Source organism: Papilio machaon, chromosome 3 (genome assembly GCF_912999745.1).
Source record: "Papilio machaon chromosome 3, ilPapMach1.1, whole genome shotgun sequence".
Lineage (NCBI taxonomy): Eukaryota > Metazoa > Arthropoda > Insecta > Lepidoptera > Papilionidae > Papilio > Papilio machaon.
In genome coordinates, this window is record NC_059988.1 from 8,507,840 (window position 1) to 8,530,421 (window position 22,582).

The 22,582-nt window shown below is 33.0% G+C and overlaps 3 protein-coding genes across 5 annotated transcripts in view; all 3 read left to right on the forward strand.

Annotated features, from left to right (window-relative positions):
* Window positions 1-1,159, forward strand: part of LOC106719547 (nuclear hormone receptor FTZ-F1 beta) — a 43,601-nt gene extending 42,442 nt beyond the window's left edge. For all 3 annotated transcript variants that reach the window (XM_045686662.1, XM_045686664.1, XM_045686663.1), the window contains exon 17: window positions 245-1,159. In XM_045686662.1, the coding sequence (XP_045542618.1) occupies window positions 245-352 (108 nt within the window). In that variant the 3' untranslated portion in view covers window positions 353-1,159. The remainder of the gene's footprint in view (window positions 1-244) is intronic.
* A 4,587-nt stretch (window positions 1,160-5,746) lies between these two features.
* LOC106719672 (seminal metalloprotease 1) lies at window positions 5,747-11,221 on the forward strand. Its single transcript, XM_014514065.2, has 6 exons — window positions 5,747-5,894; window positions 6,241-6,453; window positions 6,636-6,745; window positions 10,187-10,397; window positions 10,651-10,787; window positions 11,028-11,221. Exons 1-6 carry the CDS (start codon window positions 5,777-5,779, stop codon window positions 11,193-11,195), a joined length of 957 nt encoding a protein of 318 aa, XP_014369551.2. The 5' UTR covers window positions 5,747-5,776; the 3' UTR covers window positions 11,196-11,221.
* A 964-nt stretch (window positions 11,222-12,185) lies between these two features.
* Window positions 12,186-16,206, forward strand: LOC106719667 (seminal metalloprotease 1). Its single transcript, XM_014514059.2, has 6 exons — window positions 12,186-12,328; window positions 13,604-13,816; window positions 14,613-14,722; window positions 14,986-15,196; window positions 15,477-15,613; window positions 16,058-16,206. Exons 1-6 carry the CDS (start codon window positions 12,211-12,213, stop codon window positions 16,151-16,153), a joined length of 885 nt encoding a protein of 294 aa, XP_014369545.2. The 5' UTR covers window positions 12,186-12,210; the 3' UTR covers window positions 16,154-16,206.
* Window positions 16,207-22,582: the final 6,376 nt, after the last annotated feature.

Here is a 22,582-nt window from a genome sequence, read left to right on the forward strand (position 1 = left end):
GGACTGGTAAGAGAATTTGGAAGGGGAGGGGATTTATAAGATTTCTTTAGTGCATCTTTTTGTTTACTGTAGGTAGATAAGTCATACCTTTTGCCTAATTGCAATTATCTTTGCAATGGTTAATTTATTTTAGGGATATCCGTTAGCCGGTTACTCGTCTACCTTTTCAATGAAGGAATTGTAAATCGTGGCTATTTTGACAATTTGTAAAGTTTATGTCTTTCAACTAGTTATTGTTTTACAGTTCTTCATGCAAGTGGGCAAAGAAATGCTGAACCCCGCAAACAAGAGCAAAGATGGCGATGGTCCCAGCTTCAATCTGCTAATGGAACTGCTCAGAGGAGATCACTGAATTAACTTAATATATTTATCCAATACATTGCTCAAACTATAAAGAAACTCTTTAGCCTTTATTACTATAGGCATAAAGTCGATAATTTAACAAGTTACAAACGAGTTGCTTTTTACCACAATAATAATTATTTTTTACAATAAATATGTATAAAAAAGCAATATTCCTTGCCTTAACACATGTATTGAAACATAGTCTTTGTTTCTTTTTAAATATACTATGAGTGTGATATGTTTTTATACAAAAATTTCGACAGTGAAAACTCACAGAAAACAAGTGTGAATGGAAGCAATTTCGAGTTTCATCTGATGAGTGTGTGTCCACGTTCCCTTCCCTTACCCTTTTCTTATAAGGAAACTATGGGAAGGGGACATGGATATGGCAGAGGAGGGGACGCATAGAAAGGAGAAATGTGTTCTTTCTGTTTGTACCTATCTCTACAATCTACAATTGCAGATATATAATAGCGGTTGCTTTGCTATTTCAGCTAATTAAAAAAATATAATTATTAAAGCTTTCATTACGTAGTAGTAAAGAGCAATTCGTTTTTAATTTAAAATGAACTATAAAACATTCAAGAATTTTTTTTATAATGACAAGCTCCAAATATAACTTGTATTGGCCTTAAAAATAAAGACTGCTTCATATTCATCATTTACATGCTTCATACATACATACATACATACATACAGAGTATTCTTATAAGGTGCCAACTGAAAACTACTGCCGTTTCTATGCATTTATTTTTTTATAAACATTGCTTAAATACCGAAAGATATTAGTATTTCAGATTTTATATTTACTAAGTACGACTTAATTTTTGATATTACTCTTAAAAAGAATTGTTCTCTCTTTTAATTACAAAATTATTTGACAGACAAACGATATAAAGCTAGAATTATTTTTAATATCGAAATATTTATTAATATTATCATTAAAGGCGTGATTATTGGTTTCTGAAATCAAAAACTATGTATAAAACATATCGTCATCCCTCTCATTATGTTTAACGAGATATAAAAATATGTTTTATCGTATACATGGATTTTTGGGCTCAAAAACTAGCGAAAAATCTTGTAAACATTCAAACGTCAAATTTCCAAGATGGCGGCCATTACACTATTGCATAAATTCCATCGGAAATAATGAATTTTGTTGGAATTATGAGATAAAGAGAATTGATATTGTATAACAATGATAACTAAATTATGGGATTCCTAGAAAAAATGTTTTACTAAAAATGTTTTGGAATTTATTAGCTTAAGTGTCCATTGTTTACAATAATTAGGTTTTCATTTGTTACTAGGGATTTTTTATAAGGGAACAATTCTTAAATCTGCATTGAACTGAATAAACATTACTATATTTTTACTTAATTTTTTAAACATTAACCTCTTTAACGGTCTGAGAATCGGCCAACATCTATTTTTCATACAGCTATTAAGTTTTTTTTAACTGCGCGCGGACGGAGTTACGGGCGACAGCTAGTTTTATATAATGTTTACATAAAGAAAGCAAATGCAGGTTTCAATAGGTAAGAAAGTTGTGATGTGTGGTCCTAAAACTGGTTTTAAAGTAATTCAATCTTGCCAATTGCATTTTTTTTATATTAAAGTCATTAACTGACATTTATTTTCACGAAAAACTTCTTACAAAGAATAATAGAATACTTTACAATGTACCAGTAAATAAAAAATCGTGGCACGTTCACTTAAGAGTAAAATAATTGGTGCATAAATAAATACAATTCAAACTTACTTATATATCTTTTTCTATAGACGTGTTCTATAGCGAATATATATCGAAGACATTTCATTAATGTATGGACTAATGAAGTAAATACTTAATCAATAACGGTTTTAGTTGTATTTTTGTACATCTCCGTGACAATGTAAAAATTGCGTCATTTTTTTATTTTTTATTTACTGTATTATATTTGAAGGGCTTTTATTATTTACTCCAGCCCGTTTTATATTCATTGCCATTATATTAGGTTATTATAATTATATATGTCCATAGTAGGTTAATTTCTGAAGGTGAAACTTTCAGAATTAAATATATGTAGGTTTTTATAAAAAACTTTATAAAATTGCAGCTTATTAATATTGCAATTGTATTTGCTTGTATTTATTTCTTATTTCGGCCAGTTTAAAATAAATCTAATTAAAGTTTGAAATTAAAAAAAAATAGATTTTTAATTGGAACATTTAGAAATTGTATGCAGTTAAGAAATTCTGGATAATAAAGTTCTATTTAACAATGTGTGTCTATGCGAGTCTATGGTTTAGAATTACATAGATTATATCACACAAATACTGTAATATTATTACTTTTTCTCTTTCATGTGCTATTTTTTCATATTACTAAATGGTTATAATTCTATTTCGTCCAGATTAACGCTTTATAAACTGTTTTCTTTCCATATTATAGCGGTATGTAGTAACATAACCTATAAATATTTGAAACGTAATCAAAATGACAATGTTTAAGTATATTATGTTATTTATTTTTTCTTCAGTGCAATATTAAGCGAAAAGACGTTTAAATAATGCGATCTTTAAGCTTTATTTTGCACGTTAATTTTTATTTTTTTAAGCTGTGTAATGACAGCTGTCAAAACCAGTGCTCACTGCCTTTTTTTTAATTGTTTTTAAGTCTATTGCTATGAGCAAATCCCAATATTTGTTGCAATACTTTTATTTTAATATAAGTAAATAAGACATTAATAAGTATAGTTATGTTTAAATTGAAATCTGTAGATAAGTATCAAAACGAATATATGACATGAAAATTTTCTTGACGCCATATAAATAAAAAAAAAATTGTATTTTTATTATAATATGTACAATAGGATTAAAACTAGTAATCTGTTACAGATATTAAGGATTTATTAAAATTTAATTAAGCGACAAACTGGCAGGTACCAGACAATCAATTATCAATAGAATAATGTAAATATATAAACGCTCAGATAAAACAATTCATTTAAGATATACAGATAAAAAAAGCCAACTTTTTTTTTTGTTTATTCGTATTAAAAATATAGAATACGATAAAAATTGTATTTTTTTATAATATTAAGGGCACAAGTACTTCAATTTAAATTTTAGTTCGTAATATCGGAGCTCATGTAGAGTTAGGCATATAATTATACAGAAGTGCCACTAATGGTATATGAGGTTTGGATGAGGTGTATTTTTAGCGAAATAATTGCCGATAGATAAGTTTTGTATCTAAATGTTGATAGTGGCAACTTTATACTATAACTTTATTGAACTGATATTATAAGTAAGTTAGATTATATTTTTGTATTCTTGGAAAGGCATTTCTGACAACTACACACGTCTATTTGTGATTGAACGATTAATAAATCATTTTTATTATAATTAATATAAAAAGTACTTTGCTAATATCTATCGCGTACAATAGTATCAACAAAGCAGTTAGAAATTATAAATTTTTTGGTTCAGCGAAATTACACTTTCGTAACACTTTTATTACGACATTTTGCTGTCTATCTTTTTTCAAAGACAATGAGAGATGACTATAGTCTTTTTATATGTCCTCCGATAGACGAAACCCAAATTAAAATTAAGCATTTTGTCTGGACTCGATTTAAACTAAACATGCCTTTGGTAGATTTTGATTCATCAAAATGTCCATACAAAAGATAGTTGGGTAGTTGTTAAGAGATGGTTGGTGTGTTTGCAGCAACTGAACAGCGGTAGTGTTTGTGAGCGTCCGAATAATTTTTATATTAAAAATTACAAGGAACGAGAGAATGGTTGCACGTCCAATAATATGTATCTTAAAACAACTTTTTGTTATTATTCTATAAGTATTATACTGATATTCTATTAATGTGTATGGAAATATTTTTTTATATATAGAGAACGAAAAATAAATACAATTTTCAATTAAACTGAAGAGAACGCTTTTATTTCAATTTTAAACCCTAACCACAAAATGTTACCAAGAATTATAAAGAAATCCACGCATGGACCAACACGCTTCTTTAAACCGGCTGAGAAATAAGAAAATAAGGGAAAAAATATAAAAGTGAATTTTTGATTACCTTCCCAGATTTAAAAGTACTCAGTAGTTATGAACAAGGGCTTGTTTTTTACCATTTTTTTTATAACAAAGTGAATGCTTATCAATATGTGGTGCAATTATTTAATAAAAACCGACAAGCAATTTTTAAGTTACCTGTCTGGGTAGAAGCTACCCTGCCTTCTGCCCCCCACATTGGCAACGCCAATGAACTAAAATAATATGAGCTTTTAAAATTGGTATTGTCATTAGGATATCCAAGGAGAACTAGGCCATTGTTTATTCTTCGCACAACACACAGAAAATGATTCTACTTCGGGTCTTGTAGGCTTCGAGAATTTCGAGAACGTTATTGGTTTGTTGTTGTTTTTTATAAAAATTAAACCCTCATATTTACAAAGTTTCGAAGGTGAGATGGGCCAGCAAGAATGACTGACACAGGTGGGCACAGTTAATGCAAATGTTAACTTCGTTAATCGTTAAATTCTCGAAAATTTAACGCAAGACAAAGTTAATCTTTAAAAGTTAACCATACCAAAATTATACAGCTTTTGGAGCTGAGAAAAATAAGCAAAACAAATAGAAATAATGAGTTAATCACACCTTTATTTATTTCGACTTTTTGATGACACAATATGCACGAATTGCACACACTTTTGTAAAATGAATCTACAATTTCACACTTTTTGTGGCGACACTTGTTTCAAATATTAATTTCACTATAATATACGTGATATTTTTATTTATATTTTATAATTAAATGGTAATAATAATAAGATCTTTTCACGCTTGATTATTTTGATTGCAATAGAACCTGGAGGCTGTTAGTGGCATTTCAATCTCAAGTATTAGACAAATTGTAAAATTATAAATGCAGTAAAGCTGAACTTAAGAGCGAGGCGTGGCGCGTTATTTAAACAAAATTACAGCACGTCTCCAAGGGCCTAATGTAATAATTAACGGACTAAATTAGCGGAAGTTAACAAAGGCGTTAACTTAAAAGTTAATCCGTTAAGTAAAATGATAACTTCGTTAATTAACGATTAACGGATTAACGAGTAAATTCCCACCTATGGTGACTGATAACTATTGTCTTAGAGTGAGAAGACATTACAAGTTCCCAGTCAAAGACTCGGAGGCAAAGGAGACATACTACTTTAGTTGATTATATTTTTTACAGCTAATGTCAACTATTGACTGAATGGATAGATGGATAGAGTAAAAATTCTTAACAGTATGGATTTAAATTATAATTTTAATCTCACTATCTTATTAATTCAATTATCTGAAGCCAATTAATCAAATTATATTATCAAACTTCGTGCGCATATAAATACAAAATGGGAACACGTATATTGTAAAACATAAAAAATGTTGAAACTAAGTATTGTTCTGTTTCTGGTGGGGTTAGCTGCTTGCAGCCCACCAGTCACAAAGACGAGGGAGCAAATAGAATCCTTCAGGAATTTCTTGGAGAAGAGTCGTACAGGTACCTAGATAAAAATAAATTAAAATATTTAAGTAACTGTTCTAAAAATATTTAAGCTCTTCTGATATTTGAATCAATTCTGAGAAGAAAGAAAAATATAATTTACAACTATGATGCCTAACATTCTATATTCTTTCACATTGAATGTGTATTTTCAATCCATTTGAATCATATATTTAGTTAACAATAGGAATCATAGATGGCGTTAGTATTCTTATAAGTTGTAGTCACTCAGCTCAACAACTGGGACTGAAACCTTAATTGTGTCACAAAATACACAAATGACTATAAACTAATTACTAATTACTTACTTTACAAACTAATTACTTTACAAAATAATTTTCAGAACATGGCGTGCGTCTGTCAGAGCGCATGTTGGCCAATCCTAAGGCAAGCGCGTGGGAGAATAGTGGCAAGTTCGAGGGAGACATTATCCTCGATGACTGGCAGGTGGAGGCGCTGGTACAGCAGTACTCCGGTGCAAGGAATGCCTACATCTGGCCTGGCACCAAGTGGCCGGAAAACACCATTGTTTATGAGTTTGGGGAGGGGGAATTTGGTCAGTTTATTTACATAGTAATATGGTAACATGCTTATACGGAAATAGTAAATTACTGTCTAAATGCAGTCCAATTTCGTAATAATTCAATGATAAAATCATGTTTACATCTGCCAATAATCATACATTGTTTATTCACTGTTGAATTTTAACAATTTCATAAACATCTTTCTACTTTTTAGATGATGAACAAAAAGAAGCAATTATGGTCTCTATCAGGGACATTGAACAAAATACGTGTCTGAAATTCCGGGAGAGACGTCGCGGAGAATTCAACTACGTCAAACTTACGGTAAGATACTGTCGAACACTATAACAACTCTTTTTTCAATTATTCAAAATCACGCCTTGAAACCTAAGGGAACTCTTCTTCTTACGAAAATTCTTCTGTGGACCGAGCATGAACATTTGTGACAACCGCAATTTGTGCAGCGGCCTTAGCGTAAAGTATACCAAAAATCTCATCCAAAAAATTTGCGTGCTCAGCCCACTGCTCTCAAATCCAGCTCTTGTGTTCATACGATAAAGATGGAATTATTCGTGTATAATACTGTGCAGTATTATTGACTCACTACTGCACCTATTTATTTTGTAAAAACATTTTTTTATTATCGCAATTTTATCGTTATTATTGTTATTGTAAATTTAAATTACTTGATAACAAGTTGTGATTTAATCTAAGTTTTCTAATTTATCTAATCATATTTAAATTTGTAATAATTACAAGGTCAAATTATTGATAACAATGATTAATGTTGACACTGATAATGTAAATAATCAAAATACAAAAAATATTTATAGGTACCTACTAACTGAAAACTTTAGGAATACAAGCACACTCATAAATGTATACACAGAGAGAAAGTGAGATAGAACTGAGGGTTGAAACGAAGAGGATATTATGACAACTAGTTTTCTAGTCAATTTCTTAAAATTGCCTTACAGTCTCAGATCTAGTAGTTTCGTTGTACAAAATTCCAAAACACGAAAAACCTATCCATTGTATATTATAAACACTGAAGTGTTTTGATTGTTTAGATATAAAAAAACTTCATCATCAGCTCACTATACGTCTTCACTGAGGGGCTCGGAGCATCCCCAAATTAGGGGTGATTAGATCATAGTCAACCGATACGCTGGCCCAATGAGGGATGGTTGACTTCACACATATCCATAGGTGGGCACAGTTAATCAAAAAGTTAACTTCGTTAATCGTTAATTCGTTAAATAAAAATTTAACTTCGTTAATCGTTAAAGCGTTTAATTTATGAAAATTTAACGCAAGTTAAAGTTAACAGTTAAAGTTAATTTTTGTTTATATGTATTACGAGTATAAGGCGCAAGCGGGAAATGGCCATACGAATAATCTCCGAATCGTATGGGCCGATTTTGTCGAGACTTTCAATAGAACTTAGGCTAATTTTTTACTGCGCTTACGAAATCTCGGGCGATCGCTAATCCTATCTATAGTTTAGTTATATAATATACTAAAATATAATTTAGACTATTGGAGCGATGTACTAATGCCTGTACCATAATAATGACATAGCATGCACTAGTTACACACACTTATATACTACACTGACAATGATGGACAATTGACATTTTCAGTCAATTTTTTTATCGACAATCCGACGTCACAGATTAGAGAGCTAACTAAATTTAGACAACACAAATTTTCTATTAAACAGTAAGACATGTGATAATATTCAAAAGAAAACAATCAAAACTTTCGTACAGTATTTACATTTATCTGTTACTATTTGCACCCGGATATTCATTTGCTCATACTCCAACAACTGAACATTTAATTTTATGTATAATTTGGTAATATTTTTTTATTTTATTTTAGCTAAGGACCCACGAACAGACTTATCATTTTTTACGTACTTTTTATTTATTAATAAAACTTCTAACATCGGAGGAAACTTATTATAACATTGATAAATAAACTATATAACCAATCCAGTGATACATCTCAACACATCAAACTATACAACTGAGATGCCTTCGATAACTTCTATCATCTAATGATCTATCGTCCGATCTATTGTTATATGTTAAATCAAGTTAAATTACTCTCATGTATAGAGCATAAGTTACACGACATAACGAAAACAACCGATCGCGGGTGATGTCTTCTCTCTTTCTTATCACCTATAAAATCGTTATAGTTAATTAGTAAGAATATGGTTTTGAATTATTTTCAACGACATTCGATTAATTTTAAAATAAACTTTCGATATACGTAAAAAAATCGATGTCTTTTTGTAAAGGTCACTTGTGCCAACATTTCATATATTAAATTTAGTATAACACAGTTTAACATTATTTCACTAACATAATTATTTTATCTTTTTCCTCATTCTTTCTCGTTTTGTCGTATACTTTTTTTTGTAAACAAACAAATTATCTTCGCTATTGTCTTTGCGCAGCGCACGTGCATCCCCGACAATTAGAAGGGTTGGGGCCATAAATCCATCGAGTTCGTTATCGCATTCTCTGTGCGGGCTGTCCATTTGATCCTTTGTTCATATTTTTGTTGTTTTTAAAATTATTTTTCGTTGACTATGAAGAAGCCCCAAAAAAACAAACGACGGTAATAAACACCTAAATCCCTTTTGTTTTTGAGGAATGTTTATTGCGTGCACATTTCGTCTTTCGACTTTTTAAATTTATTTTTCATTGTTTGTTTCTTATCTACGCAATGGCAAAAAAATTCTATTTGTACGCTTTTTCAAATGAACCATAAAGTATTTTTTTTATATTTTTTGTTGTCTTTAAACTCCAACATTAAAATAAAAATTTTTGTCTGCAACAAAGTTTAGTAGTATTTTAGGTACGACGTTGAAGAGTAATCTCGATTATTTTGATTGCAATTCAACGCAGAGTTTATCTCTTGTAATAGACTGCGTCTCACGTATAACAATTATTGTATTAAGAGTAACGTGTTTTCGAACCTTATGTTGATTTTATAACAAAGTCTTTTTCTAAAAAAAGTGATGTTAAATAAATCAAAACCAGTTTTAATGTGAATAAAATGTAATAAACACTTTTCGAGATATTTGTGTAAATGTGAAATAATTATTAAACTTTGAAGGTGTCTAGCGCCTAAACTTCGCAATATTTGATAGAGGTAAGTTTGTTTAAATCGTCACTATTTTCTAACAAGGATTCTGTGGTACTCTTTTGATCACGTCTATCCCGGCCGCTCGGTGTATTGTATAACATGCATCACACTCGCTCGTTCTCGTTCTCTCTCGTTCTCGTTCACCATTCGACTCGCCGACGGTTGCCGAACATAGCCGAACTTACGAATGTAGCCTGATGCATAATTTAAATAAAAACGACAACACGTCAATAAGTGTCTATTGTAACAATTAACGGACTAAATTAACGGAAGTAGAATTTAACGGAAGTTAACAAGAGCGTTAACACTTTTTGAATTTAACTTAAAAGTTAATCCGTTAAGGAAAATGTTAACTTCGTTAATTAACGATTAACGGATTAACGAGTTAATGCCCACCTTTGCACATATCACATCACGATGTTTTCCTTCACCGTAAGAACGTCGGATAAATATACATATGTAAATCGAAAAATACATTGGTACATGGCGGGAATCGAACCCAGGATATGCAGATTGCAAGTCAAGTGCTTAACCCCCGAGCCACCAACGCGCTTATAAAAAAACTTAATCTTTTTAAATTTAAAAAAAAGTATCGTATCCTAGGGTCGACCCGACGGCTGCTACGCTAACGTAGGCTACTGGTACGACCGTGGTCTGCACATCATGAACCTGGCCCGCAGCAGACCTGGCCAGGGTTGCTTGACACACACCACTATTGTCCACGAGTGGCTGCACATCATCGGCTTCTTCCACATGCAGTCGACTTACAACCGCGACGACTACGTCCGTATTATGTGGGATAACGTTTGGCCAGGTCATTTTAAAACAATAACTTAGTACTTATGTATTACTTCCCCAGGCCTTATATAATTTACATAGAACCGACTATGTATATCCCGATACTTTATACTCTATATACTATAAACCATTACAGTCGTCAAAAATTAATTAGAACATAAAAAATTATCTTGTAAACGATGTAAATGTTATGACTAAACTATTATATATTTTAAACGAATACCAGTTAGTGTTTTACAGCTACATAATTTATTAATTTATTTTTCCAGGTATGGAGCACAACTTCGAACATTACGATACCAACATCGTAAACAACATGGCCTTGCCTTACGAATACACTAGCTGTATGCATTACGGCCCTTACGGATTTAGCACAAACGGGGAGCCGACTATCGTACCAATACGTGTAAGTATTCAAGGTGTTCACTTTCGTCATCTCCTTGTCCTTATCCCACTCATGAAAAATCAGTGCATAATGTTCTTCCAGAATGATCTTTCTTCTGTCATTTTAGTCGTCCCGTTTTAATCATGTTACTATCCATCCATCTCTTTCTATCCCACACATTTCATAAGATCTCACGTAACAAAGAAATAGGAAGGATTATTATTTATCTTGTACAATTCGTATAATTTTGAATGATTTTAGAGTTTCGAAGGTGTAATGGGTCAGCAGGAATACATAACTGAATACGATTGGCATCGAACGAGAAGACATTACAACTGCCCCGGAGGATGGTCCAAAGAAATAAATTCTGACGCAGACGAACAGAAAGTTAACTTCGTCGAAGGTCAAGAAGTTCCATACGATGAATAAATTATTCCAAAATATATGACTAAGAACACAATGGAAATAAATCATTTTTGTTAAACTCGTTTTCTTTTCTTAAATTATTTATAGACTAGCTGTCGCCCGCGACTCCGTCCGCGCGGAATTAAAAAAAAGACGAAATAAGTATCCTTTGTGTTCTTCCAGACTATGTTCTACATCCGTACCAAATTTCATCAAGATTCGTTGAGACGTTCCGGAGGTACCTTCAAACAAACATCGATCCATCCATCCATCTAAACATTCGCGTTTAAAATATTAGTAAGATTAAGTAAATCTTTGACACAATCTAAAACATTGTAAACTCTCAAATTTACAGTGTATTTTATAGCTAAAAAATCTTCCTTTAGTGAAGAAAGATATCAACATACCTACAATTCGGCAGTGAAAGCCAATGTTGAGTTGAGTTGAGACCTTAAAACAAATCAATGGTTGAATTTCGTTATGGAAAACAAAAACTTATGTTAAGTACTTATCAAAGGTGTAGTGGTTTATTTATTGAACTTTAAAGTGTATGTTCAGCTTTAATTTGGGGTTTAGTAACGGGCAAAACAAAGTTATTATGTGTAGGTGACTACTGAAACTTGCAGGAAAACCAACTTTGACGTTCATTATTAAATTCGATAACTATGAATTTATTAAAAAAAACATCGTTATTTTGATTGGGAAATAATTAAGTATTATTATAACTTTAATCTAGAAAATATTAAGTATTGTGATTTGATATAAATTTTAAAACGAGTATTTCAATTTGTAATAAAAATGAACGCTTACACTAAAATGTTAAAATTCGTAATTTCGAAAAGGGTCATCACAATTTGTTACCAAGACCAGTGTACTAATTTAACAAATATCTACGTATTATAAATAGACTAACATACAGAACAACAAACTATACCATAATTGTAATTTATAAACACTTACAATCATTTATCAATGTTGATAAATCCTTCAACATTTATATAAATATGGTCGTTTTGATACGAACCACAAAATAGTCAAAATGTTGAGGGCCGTTGTTGTGTTGTGCGTTGTCGGATTGGCGGCCGCTTCCCCAGTGTTGGTGAGGACTGATGAAGAAGTACAGGCCTTCAGAGACTTTCTCGAGAGCACCAAGTCTGGTAAGAATATATGTATTTATAACTTACTAGCTGTCGCCCGCGATTCCGTCCGCGCGGAATTTTTTTTTTTTTTTTACAAGAGAAGGGGGCAAACGAGCAGCGGGAACACCAAGGTGTTCATCGACGCCCATGGACATCTGCAATACCAGAGGAATCGCAAATGCGTTGCCGGCCTTTGAGAAGATGATACGCTCGCTTCTTGAAGGACCCTAAGTCGTAGCGGTTTGGAAATACCGCCGAGGACAGACTATTCCACAACGCGGCGGTACGCGGTAGAAAGCTACGCGAAAACCGCACGGTTGTGGATTGCCAGCCATCGAGGTGGTGTGGATAGAACTTGGCGGTCTGTCGGGTCGTCCGATGACGGAACTCGGCGGCAGGAATTGTTCCAAACAACTCTTCTGAGCACTCCCCGTGGTAAATACGGTAGAAAATGCAGAGGGAACTAACGGCCCTCCGCAACGCCAGAGTGTCGAGCCGATCAGTAAGAATTAAAAAATAACGTAATAAGCATGTGTAAGCCTATGTGTTTTTTCCAGACTGTGTTCTACATTTGTGCCAAATTTCATCAATATCCGTTGAGCTGTTCCGGAGATACCTTCAAACAAACATCCATCTATCCATCTAAACATTCGCATCTTCTATATATATAAAAGAAAGTTGTGTTAGTTACACCATTTATAACTCAAGAACGGCTGAATCGGTTTGACTGAAAATTGGTGGGCAGGTAGCTTAGAACCAGGAAACGGACATAGGATAATTTTTACCCCGTTTTCTATTTTATTTTTTTTTATTCCGCGCGGACGGAGTCGCGGGTAAAAGCTAGTTTATAATATTAGTAAGATTTTCATAGTAGAAGGTAGCAAACGAGCAAGCGTCCGCTGGATTTTGCCAAAATTACGATATGACCGTTGCTCAGACATGTAGAAGAAATTCGATTTTTACAGATGCGTTGCCTATCTTTTATATTTAAAAAAGAAATTTGATCCGTTGAGCCGTTCCGGAGATACCTTCTAACAAACATTTAAAGTATTACATACCTATATAATATTGTATTCACGATCCATCCATCCATCTAAACTTTTTCATTTAAAATATTAGTAAGATTCAGTAGTACATATAAAAGGCAATATAACATAACCTCCTTCTTATTGAAGTCGGTTAAAAATTCTAAACCAGCGACTTGGTTGATTGTGATATTTTTAGGATAGGATTACTCTTTACTATGTTAATTTTTTAAATTAATTTTAATATATCCACTTCTATTTCCCTAAGATGATGCAAGCCAGTTCATGGCGAGAAGTCGGGCCTCGCCGTCTGACAATGCAGAAGAGAACAGCGGCAAGTACCAGGGGGACATTGTCCTAGATGATGTCACCATCGAATCTATGGTGAAGGAATATGCAATGGGTAGGAACGCCTATGTCTACCCTGGTACCAAGTGGCCAGAGAACACCGTCGTTTGGGAGTACGCAGAAGATCAGTTCGGTAAGTTATGATAGAGTAATTGTTACCGGCGATGAATCAAAGTGATAATAACTTCAAAACTAACTATACTTTCCTGGAGATTCTTTCACTAATCTTGAGGATTTTTTTTTTTTCAAAAGTTGTTTGGAGTTTTATAATTTTTACCACAAAACATATTGTACTTATTCATATTTAAGATGCAGAAAGTAGCTTAAAGCTTAAAAAATACTAAACGTATCAACTGTTATTCACTGTACTGCACTGTACGTACTTTTTATACTGAGTAATATATAAATGTACCATCACGAACAAAAGTGCTTTATCAAACAAATTGGTTGTATCTTTATAAAAATCTGATTTGATTACGTAGTAATCAATTTAGGTACAAAGTTTTAAAAAGCGGTTATTAATTTCGTTTATCGTATTAATTAGGATAATCGTTTTTAAATCACAGATAAATATATAGATAAAATTAATTAAAATGATAGATGAATTAATCTGTCAAGGATAATCTAGTTTTTATCGTTTGGTATTTCCATTGATATTTGGTATTCTAGATAATGAGTGTCGAGAAAAATTATCTGTGGCCTTTTTTATAAATATTAAATCAATTTATATACTTTTTATTTCCTATTTATTTAAAAAAAATTAGTTTTTAATATCTTGCCAGTATAGAAATAATTAATATTAGGCAATTCATTAGTTTTTTGGCAATAAATACACAAAACACCCGTTTGTTTACAACACCTGTAATTAAATTGTAACTATGTACTCTTACATAATTACCGTGATAGTAATTTTGCATTATTATAAACAGATGACATCCATAAAGCAGCGATTGAGGATGGCATCAAACACATTGAGAACAGTACCTGCATCAAGTTCCGCTACCGCCAGCCGGAGGATACCAACTATGTCTCCCTAACCGTTAGTACATATTTAAGTTGCCATAAAAATTACGACAGTCAGTTTCTTTTACACTAGTAACAGGCTACGGTTAGCCGCTGAATGAAAATAATTTATATTCATTGCGATGCTCAAAGTCTTAAGAGGCAGAAGGAACCGATTTAATAATTATTGTACTAATGCATTTCCTTCACCGGCAATATTTTCTATCGAAACAAGCCCGAGTATTGTGCTAAAATCATGTAAAAACGAGAATACATGGCAAAGTATCTCTGTATACCTAGGGTCTTCCCAACGGTTGTTACGCACATGTCGGCTACTGGGAGGAACGTGGAGTGCACACCATGAACTTAGCACTTAACACGCCCGGCGTCGGCTGCTTCAGGCATGGCACCATAGTGCACGAGTTCATGCACATCATCGGCTTCTTCCACATGCAGTCCACGCATGACAGAGATGACTATGTACATATCGCTACGGAGAATATTATTTCTGGTGAGACTTTAGCAATTAATTTATTCAACAAGTAAATGGATCAGTTTCTAGGCGTTTCTATTAACCTTTGCTACTGAGCATTTGTGTAATATTAGGACATTTCTGACCATGAAAGGGTTAAGTCTGATTTAACGCATTTGTGCTCTTCTGGAAGTCCTATACAAAACATATTATCTTTGATTTTTTAAGAATAAAAAGGAAATGTGCGATGTTTCGAAAATGGGAACCAAGGACGCAATGATCCGATAAGTGTGTATTGATTTACATATTTTAAAACTAGGCATGGAACACAACTTCGATATCTACACATCAGAGCTGGTGAACAACCTGGACATCGAGTACGACTACGTGAGCTGTCTGCACTACGGCCCGCGTGCATTCAGCGCCAATGGCGAAGACACTATTATTCCATTAAGGGTATGTTAAATTACAATAATTTAATTCTTATTTGTTTTTGAACAGTTGTAAATACTTATAGGATAACTTTTATGTGTTGATATTTTAAACAAGAATATGAGAAAAAAAAAAGAAGAATGCGGCACCATACCTATAACAGAAAATTAACTTGCAATCTAAGACAAAAGTTAGCACTGGTCCCGGTGCGTTATATTGGAGATCACTCGAACCTTCCATTCGCACTTGAGGTTGGCCACCTAGGGGCATCTTCGTCTCCTTTATCTCCTTTTATTTCGTTACCTTTAACCCACTCTGTCTGGGGTGAGCACAACTTGAAAATCGACATGTCATTCGTCATTTCATTTTACCTTTCAAATAAATCCTGCTACTCTTAAGTAGGAGCTTTATAGGAATAAAATGTCATGACATGGAACAATTTTATTAACATATTGTATTGTGCTTCAGGAACACGAGGGTGTGATGGGCCAGCGTGTATATATCACGGACAAGGATTGGTTGCGCATTAACAGACATTATAACTGCCAAGGAGCTTGGAACTAAAGAATAAGACTTTATGCAATACGAGTATATTAAATATTATAATTTTATTTAAATCGGAGTATATTTATTTTTAAAGGTCCCTTTCTAAACTTGAGGTACCATGCCTTTTTGATTTTTAAGAATAAAATTTGTGACTGCTCTTTTGCCCGCGACTCGTTCAGCGTGGAATTAAAAGAAAGTTGCTTATGTGTTTTTCCAGACATTGTTCTACATCTATACCAAATTTCATCGAGATCCGTTTCGCCGTTTTAGAGATACCTTGTAACAAACATGAATCCATCCAACTATACATTCTCATTTATTTAGTTAGTTATATTATTTACATTAGTAAGACATTAAAAAGTATAATTTTCTTCAAACCAGAAAGCGCCCTTATTTATTATTTATATTATAATTTTGTGGCGTAAATTTATGAAATATAATAATTGAACATAATTTTAAAGCTCCACATTCTCAAAATAGTTCTAATAAAGTTCAATTTGTATCTTTTAATAATAAAAAATGTTTAAATTCGCAACAAAAAATATCTACAACTGCTTCTGTTTTGCGGTCGGCTTTCGTTCAGAAGCTATAGTGGGATACTAATAAAATATTATTTACAAAACATACAAGTCGGGTTTTTTTAAGGACTCCCCGAGGAGCAATGCGACCTCCATGTTCTCTCGCGAACATGTGACGCCGGGACTTTTGATTTGGGGATACCATGCGCAAGTCTTAAGTGGTGGACAAAAAATGTAACAGAAAAAGTGGTCTTTTTTAATAGACCTTTTATTTTAATAAATATCGTGGTTATTTTTATTAACACTGTAAATTCACTTTAATCTAAACTAATTAAATTAATTACTTTTTAGGAATTAAGTTAATGTCTACAGAAAGTGTACTGCGTAACCATCTAACTTCTTACAATGCAGCATTTAAGCTTACATCTCAATCTATACACATACTAGCTGTCGTATGTGACTTCGTCCGCGAAGAATTATAACAAAAACTTCTTTAGTAACCTAGGTGTCCTTCCAAACTGTGTTCTACATCTATGCCAAATTTCAAAGAAATCCATGCAGCCGTTCTGGAGGTACCTTCTAACAAACATCCATCAATTCATCAAAATATTCGTATTTATTATATTACTTAGATAAGTTCCATCGTTATGTTCACAGCTTCACGTATGTCCACAGACATTAGGAAGCGAGTACACTGCACGCACTAGACATAAGACGCTTTGATCTCAACGAATCATGCGCCGCACTCGCCTGTCGCTATAAATATTGTCAGGACAAATTTCGACTCTTTGAAATCATGAGGGCGCGAGCCGATTTAATTCGATTTATTACGTTTAAACTGCAAGAATGAATTAATGGCTCGCGCCGCAATCAACTTGGTGTGTACATGGCCTAAGAAATCGATGTTGATCATGATATACGATGACAGATTTTTCTTTTGTTTGTTTTTGCGGAATGTTTGTGTTATTAGACATTTTGAACACGGGTAACTAAAGGTATATTTTAAGATTAAGTAGTTGTACGATATTTTCAGTTTCATTCGCTTATGAAAAATAATTCGTTACCTCAACCATTAAAGATTTTAAAAATATGAATAAAAAAAATAGCCGACTTCAAAAAAAAAAAACAATCTCAAACAAAATGCACTCAAAAGTAACCTAAAAAAACCAATTTCAAACAAAATGCACTCAAAGATAGGTAGATAGATAGAATAGATAGATTAATACATATAAAGACATAAATAAGACAAATAAAGAAAAGGACTTTCCTATTTGATATGTGTGTACTTCAATTCAAAAACTAATTTAGAATGCAGCAGATAACCACTTATCCTTTAAACAATGAAATAATTATCAAAATCGGTATACAAATTGAAAATTACCGAACTAATACATCGTAGCGTGCCTTTAATTTTGTCCAGCCGCGCGCCGCACTAGCATTTTTCGAATGCGCGTAGTTTTTAATTATTTAATATCTCCCAAACTATTGATCAGAATTACATAGTTTAAAGGCTAATGTAATCTGCATTTAATACTCTTGCCATAAAACATATTTATTTGGATAAGGATTCATATCGAATATAATATAATAGTGCCGTAAGCTTACGGCGCTGTTTTTCGTGTCCATTTTAATCGAAGTTTGTTCACAATAACATGGTTTTTGTGAGACATCCATAGATGATAGATATATGCCACCGAAGACTTTTATTTAGCAAATTTAAGGATCTATAATTACTCCATACATCATTTTTATGTAAGTCATATAGTTTGACCTACGAAAGCCCAGAGAGCAAAATTATGCTTTTCGTGTAGCATTTTTCGTTTCCGCGTAATTTTATTCTTACGATATCTCCTAAACTATTAGACAGAATGATATAGTTTCAATTGCAAATATAATCTACATTAAATTCTCTTGATAATGAACATGTTTATTTACATAAGGGTTAATACTGAACTCGAATAATAGTGTCGGAAATAGGGCATGAATTTAATTGATGTTTCTGAAGAAAAAAATGGTTATTGTGAGAAAACTATAAAAGATAGATATATGCTATCGCTGACTTTTATTTAGCACATTTAAAGAGCTACAATTCGCCATACATAATTTTTATGTAGGTCCTATAGTTTAGCCTACGTAAGCGCTGAAAGCAAAAATGTCCCTAATTTTCGCAACAAATTTTGAAGCTATATTCAAAATTTACTAGTCTTCTAGTTATTTTAAAAAAAAAACAAAAAAATGGGACCCACCTGCAAGCACTTCCTTTCGATTAAAATATTTTTCATCAAAATCGGACCACCAGGGGCGGAGTTTCGCGGTAACGCACATAAAAAAAAAAAATACAGTCGAATTGATAACCTCCTTCTTTTTGAAGTCGGCTAAAAAGCCGTATTTAATATACAAAAGATCTAATACAAAGTTTAAATCATATTATAGTTAAAGTCAATAATATTACCAAATTAAAATGAATACAGAATAAGGCATGAAAAGGGGACATCATTGTCTTTATATTTGACGTATGGAAATATAAAACTCTTGTCGCATAATACCGCTTAGAAGATTTCGTCGAACTGTCAGTTGGATCCGACCACCGTGCGTCGGCGCGGGCGCGGTGTCGGTTACAACATACAACTGTCAGCAGGCTTGTCCACCGACCGTGACCGAACTTTCATACATTTAGGTCATGTCAGGATATTAGGAAATACATACTGACGACTGTACAACTATATTAGAGTGGTAAGAGTTAAAGATTATTTAAGCTATCCATCTGGATTTGTTATGTAAATGACAAGAACGCATTAACTATGTGATTGTGGTAAATATAGTGGGAAATATAAAAAGGGCACAAACAGTTAGTGGCCAAATCTGCTAGCTACTTTGAAAAGTTTAAAAAAAGTATAACGTCACAACTGATGAACTCCAATTGACAAGCTAAGGATGCGCCCTGGATATCGATGATCGATATTTAATATCGATACTTCTTACAAATTTTTCAATGACAACAATATTTTCACACATTATTAGTTACATATAAGAATTAAGTACTCAGTGAGCCCTTAATTCAGGAATTAATTCGTTTAAATAAATAAATCTTTGTGTTTTGGTGGCCTTCGACCTTACATTGTGGTTTGCGTTGACATTGACATTTTTATCGATTATTTATATATTCATTACAATAGAACATAACTATCGACCCTTATGATATCGAAAGATCATCCCCAGAGTCACGTCAACGGTGCTAAGTAGAACTGTCATATCTTTTTAAAATCTTTTACAGACGCCGCCATCTATGCACTTAAAGGAATGTCAACAAAACGATAAAACGACATCGTAAAAAAGTGTCAACTTTTAACTATGTTGTTGTAAAAAAAAAACAATCTCTAGCTGTGTATTTTCAACGGCGTGTTTCTAATTAAGATTACGACACAAATTATAGATTTCCTGAGGAAATACCTGATTAAAATATTTTTGTAATTTGTAAGTTTACGATCCTGATTGTGAAAAGATAAGGCTTATTAATAGTTACGGGTTAGTAGTTTTGACAAAGTGGCAATTTTATTGACGGTAGCTGGCGGCAAGAACAAATAGAAAGCGATACTGTGATATTTGTATATGCAGAAATTTTTTGAAAACTGTTGTTACTTTCATCTTTTCACGAGAACAGATTTTCAATTCTAAAATTTTTATTAAAACATTTTTAAAAAGTTTTTTTTTTTACCATCTAATGGCGCCTGCTCCCGGGTGGCAGTTTCCGGTCTCTATTGCTTTAGTACGGCTCGTTTCTCGGAGTGCGCCAATTTAGGACAAACGTCAACACCGAAGTGGTCGGCGATGAGCTGTAACCTGCGAAATGATAAATTGCGATTTTGAGTTATTGCCTTTTACATTGGGATATATAGTTCGGTTTAATTAGTACGCATTAATTCTGTTAACATTTGCAACTTAAAATTTAATACAAACTTATTCATTGATTCGAATTAAGAAGTTTCTTATTTGGTACTTATTTATTATTCTACTACGTACTTATTTCTTAAGTGTACGCAAATTTTCTAGTATCAAATAACCGCCTGTCTTTCGCTATAAAATGATGAATTGTACATATCTTTTTCGTGAAGACTGCGCGGCATCATTGAAATCAATAAGTATATAAAATCTAAAATATCAATCGAGAATCATGTACAAATAAGATACATTGTCTGTGGTGATTTTTAACTTATTTTTTTAGCATTTAGAAGAATCTCAGTTAAATATAACCTCTTAATTAGTAATTGGTGCGCAACGTTGCGTGGATGCGACGTGACTGATGGCAGTATTGAGTTGAGGTAATTGTAATGCGCCCGCGTAGCGTTTACCATCATTTTAATATTTTGAAGACTAATAGTACTATTGTATTAGAGGCTGGAAGCTAAAAACTTTTATATGAAGTAAGTTTTAAAGGAGATAAGATCCTTTTACACAATTCCCTACGGCCCTCTGCCTATCTCTGGATATCCTCGCTCTGCTTTGTACCCGCACGATCACAACAATAATCTAAAGGCGGTATCGAACTCTAGACCAACAAGATTAAGTTTGTAAGCTTGTTTATAAGCTTCTAAATAATAATATCCACATATACTTTTTTAAAGCAAGTGATATTTATTGCAAACTAAGTTTCTCAATTCAAAGTTATTTATTTTAAAATCATGGTCACCATACCGGATATTTTGACAAATGATCATGTTCACGCGTTATTGGGCCTACATCCCCGAGATGAACCCGTGGACGACGGAGACCACACCGTGGCGAAAATATGTCGCAACTTTATTCCTCTGACAAAATTATGTCTGCTTACATGATTTATAGTGGAATACTTGTTAATAAATACTTTAATTCTTCAATTTTTAAAGCTAACTTTGATTGTTTTAAACTTCTTTTTGGGCATCATTAAGTACGTTTGACAGGAAAAGTTGTAACAAGACACATGAAATCGTCATGGATTTTGGAGGAATAGTGTCGGAAGAAAGCGGACTCCGACGTTTTTTTCCTGTTTATTTATCAGCCACTCAGTCTTAAAAAAAGTCTAGTATCGCAATAACAACAAAAGGTAACAAATTTAAATAAGACGTCTCTGGGAAACAATTGCTCAACAACAAAGATGCACTTGATCTTCGTGTTTTAAAGTTCGTAGGAAGACAATTTAAACTAAGCTGCAAAAGTTCCACTCTTAGATTTCCTCAGCACATCAATTGTAATGAATTTTAAGGATATTATTCCTGTAAACATGTTATAAGATCGAGACAAAAGTGGTACATTCTCGTTACGCGCAGCCGCAAACGAGATGTCGCCCGACGCCGCCAACTCCGCCGACAACTGTCACATGCAATTATGGCCGCCATGATACTTTCGTGCATTTGTATTTGAAAATACACTGTTCAATGGAAAGGATTTTTTTGTGTTCTTTTTATATTACGGAACTGCATGTATAGAAATTCCGCTTGTATTAGTTTTAATTTAAAAATAATATATTTTGTAAGTATTGTACAAAATGGATTCGAGATTAGCGCGGCACAAGTTCCTAAACTACGTGCATCGTACATCGAATGTAATGCCGATTTCACCCCTTGCAGATGCCGTCATTATAAAATTGTTATTTGGTGTCGAGTCAATAGGCGCGAGCGATGGTGCACGGATGCAGTCCGTATTGAATCAATTGTATTAATGCCTAAACGCGAACAGATGATTTGAAGCCACCCAGTACACAAATATCTAAAACTATCCTAACGATATCACGAACGCCAGGTCATTGCCAAATATTTGTGACAATCGCCATCGTTTCTTCATCGATTAAGTATTAAAATTTGTGCAGCAGCCTTATTGAGCTGATATAATTGACGATGACGATACGAAGGCAATTGTCACAAATATTAATCCTAGGTCCATTCTGCACTCACAA

What these genes read in the sequence shown, in the direction of transcription:
- LOC106719672 (XM_014514065.2), top strand. Translation starts at nt 5,777, where the DNA reads ATGTTGAAACTAAGTATTGTTCTGTTTCTGGTGGGGTTAGCTGCTTGC. An exon ending in CTTGGAGAAGAGTCGTACAG is followed by an intron (nt 5,895 to 6,240) that starts GTACCTAGATAA and finishes AATAATTTTCAG; the next exon opens with AACATGGCGTGCGTCTGTCA. An exon ending in CGACTATCGTACCAATACGT is followed by an intron (nt 10,788 to 11,027) that starts GTAAGTATTCAA and finishes GAATGATTTTAG; the next exon opens with AGTTTCGAAGGTGTAATGGG.
- LOC106719667 (XM_014514059.2), top strand. Translation starts at nt 12,211, where the DNA reads ATGTTGAGGGCCGTTGTTGTGTTGTGCGTTGTCGGATTGGCGGCCGCT. An exon ending in TCTCGAGAGCACCAAGTCTG is followed by an intron (nt 12,329 to 13,603) that starts GTAAGAATATAT and finishes TATTTCCCTAAG; the next exon opens with ATGATGCAAGCCAGTTCATG. An exon ending in CCAACTATGTCTCCCTAACC is followed by an intron (nt 14,723 to 14,985) that starts GTTAGTACATAT and finishes CTGTATACCTAG; the next exon opens with GGTCTTCCCAACGGTTGTTA.